Source organism: Hydractinia symbiolongicarpus, chromosome 3 (genome assembly GCF_029227915.1).
Source record: "Hydractinia symbiolongicarpus strain clone_291-10 chromosome 3, HSymV2.1, whole genome shotgun sequence".
Taxonomy (NCBI): domain Eukaryota; kingdom Metazoa; phylum Cnidaria; class Hydrozoa; order Anthoathecata; family Hydractiniidae; genus Hydractinia; species Hydractinia symbiolongicarpus.
In genome coordinates, this window is record NC_079877.1 from 29,259,235 (window position 1) to 29,263,183 (window position 3,949).

General features: G+C 35.5%; 1 protein-coding gene across 1 annotated transcript; it reads right to left on the reverse strand.

Annotated features, from left to right (window-relative positions):
- Positions 1 to 2,184: 2,184 nt before the first annotated feature.
- LOC130637026 (uncharacterized) lies at positions 2,185 to 3,123 on the reverse strand. The gene has a single exon (XM_057446880.1). The coding sequence runs from the start codon at positions 3,121 to 3,123 to the stop codon at positions 2,185 to 2,187; it is 939 nt and encodes a 312-aa protein (XP_057302863.1).
- Between the last annotated feature and the right edge of the window lie 826 nt (positions 3,124 to 3,949).

A 3,949-nucleotide genomic window follows, 5' to 3' on the forward strand; every position in this document is an offset into this window, starting at 1 on the left:
GTAAAAAATTGTTTTTGAAAGTAAAAGTAAAATTATAATGGTCTTTTATTCCTTCCTACATAACCTCTTATGTCTTTCTTAAATACAGGTTTTGCAGCACAAGGCATCTGATCTTTGGCAAATTCTGATTCTACAAGTAAGTTGACTCGTCGGTGATCAGGACATCTATGGTACGGACGTGGAATGTCATAGTCGTGAAATTCCTCCTTCAGAACAATATTATGAAAAATCTCCATTTCTTTGGGATATGTTCCATGAAGGGATATATACGTTTGGCAAAGTTCCTTTTTCTTCTGTAGAGCGGTATTTAATGAGGCTTGACCATGGTGGATTCTTTTGTTATCTGAGAACCATGTGACGTTCTGCGTGTCCATAACATCATAAACCCAATTCGACAAGGAGTCAGTACCAAACTCAGTGCACACAAGGTCGCTCTTCTTGTACAAGGTTTGTAACAAATTATAAGAAAACATCTGATATCCATCGTCCATACGAGCTGGTTTGCAATGCGTGTATCCGGAAAATAACCATTCCACAGGTCTGAGTTTCAGTTCGTAAATCAATCTTTGTACGCACAGGTAATGATCGTCATCTAACCTGAGATAATATTCAACTTTGAATCGCTCCATCACATAATGAATTGATTTATAAGTTCTAACAGCAAAATTTCGACCTGGAGGTGTATCTACCACAGCAATATCGTAATTGTTGTTTTTTGACTCGTTCATGTATTGTACAAACACTTCTTTGGGCACCTTTTTGTTGTTTATGTCTAGCCCGTCAAAAAAAAATTTGTAGTGGCAACCAATGTCATTAGAGCAAAATTGCAACCAAGTTTTTCGAATAACCTCTCTTCTTTTCACATTAGCAAAATGTGACTGTATTCCAATAAATACAAAATACTTTTCTGTGATATTTTTGCTAAAAGGCTTCGCGGTATTTACGTGAATTTCAGCCTGGTTATAATTCATAAAACATTTTCAGATTTCAGCCTTGCCATAATTAATAACAAACACACAAATAATAAATATAATTGTTATGAAAACTAAAATTGGTAATGTAGTTTTAAAGATCTTTCTTTTAATCATTCTTGTTTTTAAAACGCAGCTTCCAGCAAAACCTAGTTTTTAATCAAACAACTTCTCTCGTCAAACAGTTTGATTGGAATCTCTACATAGTGATATAACACAATGCGGTAATTTTCTATTCAAAACCCTATTGTTCAAACAAATAATGCGGGGGAGTGGAGTCGCTTGGTTCCAGTTCTTTTTGCGCGTTTCTCGCAAAACGACTAATGATCTTTTATTATATCTCTATGGATATATACACTAGTATATTTTAATAAGAACCTTGCGCAACAGGAAGGCAAGCAAAGAGGACGGCATTTTAAGTTGTCGCCGTCTTAAAAAAAATTGTATCGTTACGCGGGAAAAAGTTTAGTGGTAGACGGGAGAGCGCCAAATTAAATGTAAACAAACAAAATGGCAAATTTTCGAGAAGCTAGAGAAGCTTTGTTCCTGGCCAATTTAATCAGAGTCATTAACGATGAAGAGTTTATTTTATTGTATGATCTTAATACATCAAAAAGTCTAGATTGTCCTTATTGGAATTACCAGTCCTTTGACCTGGATACACTCAGTGACGAAGAGTGTTGGAGTGACTTCAGATTCCACAAAAATGACATTTATGGATTGAAAGAAATATTTGGTGTTCCTGATGAAATAACAACTTATAATAAATGCAAAATAAACGGTATCGAAGCTCTGTCCATCTTTTTAGATTGTTTTGCCTATCCATGTTGTTACTCAGACATGATACCAAGATATGCTAGACCTGTGCCTCAATTTAGCATGATCTCGAATCATATTTTGGAGCTTATTTATGAGAATTTCCATCACCTTCTGGATAATATGAATCAACTGTGGCTTCGTCCTCAGTGCTTAGAAACATTTTGTGATGTCATACACAGAAAAGGAGCTGCACTAGATAACTGCTGGGGTTTTGTTGATGGGACAGTTCGACCAGTTTTATTTCTTTTTGCATGATTTAAATTATACGAGTACAAAGATAAAACAAACAAAGCCGAAAAAATAGTACAAAATAACTGATAAACGTTTCCCTTAGATAAAAAAATAATATGAAAAGTCATTCAGTGAAAAATTGTCTTTAAAAGTGAAGGTAAAATTATAGTGGTCTTCTTTGCCTTCCTACCCAACCTTTTAGGTCTTTCTTAAATACCGGTTTTGCACCACACGGCATCTGATCTTTGGCGCTTTTTAACTCTACAAGTAAGTTGACTCGTCGGTGATCAGGACAAACGTGATACGGACGTGGAATGTCATAGTCGTGAAATTCCTCCTTGAGAACAATATCGTGAAAAATCTGCATTTCTTTTTCATATGTTCCATGGAGTGATATATACGTTTGACAAAGTTCCTTTCTTTTTTGTAGAGCAGTATCCAGTGAGGCTTGATGTTGGTGGATTCTCTTGTTTTCTGTGAACCATGTGACGTTCTGCGTGTCCATAACATCATAAACCCAACTCGACACACAGTCAGTGCCAAACTCAGTGCACACAAGGTCGCTCTTCTTGTAGAAGACTTGTAACAAATTATAAGAAAACAACTGATATCCTTCGTCAATACGAGCTGGTCCGCAATGCGTGTATCCGGAAAATAACCATTCCACAGGTCTGTGTTTTAGTTCGTAAATCAATCTTTGTACGCACAGGTATTGATCGTCATCTAACCTGAGATAATATTTAACTTTCATGTGCTCCATGACATAATGAATAGATTTATAAGTTCTAACAGCAAAATTTCGACCTGGAGGTGTATCTATCACAGCAATATCGTAATTGTTGTTTTTTGACTCGTTCATGTATTGTACAAACACTTCTTTGGGCACCTTTTTGTTGTTTATGTCTAGCCCGTCAAGAAAAAAATTGTAGTGGCAACCAATGTCATTAGAGCAAAATTGCAACCAAGTTTTTCGAATAACCTCTCTTCTTTTCACATTAGCAAAATGTGACTGTATTCCAATAAATAAAATATAAGTTTCCGTGATATTTTGGCTAAGAGGCCTTGGGCTATTTACGTGAACTTTAGCCTGGTCATAATTCATAACAAACACACAAATAATATATATAATTGTTATAAAAACTAAAATTGGTAATGTAGTTTGAAATATCTTACTCATTCTTGTTTTCATTACGTAGCTTCCAGCAAAACCTAAACTTTAATCAGACAACCTCTTTACAACAACATTATGTCATTTAATTAACCGACATCGAAGTCTCTTTTTTTGATCAAATAGTTATTAAAATTCCAGATATGAATCGGTGTTGCAGCTTCGTTCCCAGGGCTTTTTGTCTCTAATCGGCGCTGTGCTTATTGATAGGTCGCGTTCGATATGCAAAAAGACAACATGTCCTGGGATCAAGGATGGCAGGGTTGAACACCCCGTGAAGTGTGGCTCAGTTTACGGCTCTTATTAACATAAGAGCCGTAAACTGAGCCACACGATCAGGTCGAGCGTTTTAGCACAAGTAAACTGTATGTTGTAAATCGTGTTGCGACTGTATAATACATTATCATTCACCAAAGATATCCAACCTCAAGAATTCCTCTTTAAATTAAAATTCATTGTTAATTAATTAGTTCTGCTGAATATAGCTTTAATCTACGCGCTTGCGAAATTGTACAGAAGGAAATGACGTAATTATTAAAGGGAAACGTTAATAACATCAAAGATGGCGCATTATAAGACGATCTTCATTATGCTACACTGCACGAGCTTTAACTTTCGATAGCATATAAACTTTAAAATAAAGTATTGTTCATTGGATAATAAAACAATTTGTTGCACTGTTAGGATTCATATTGGGTTAAAACTCATTTTAGCCTCGTTCTCAGAAAAAACTCTATCGAAACGAGGATTTAAGCTTTAG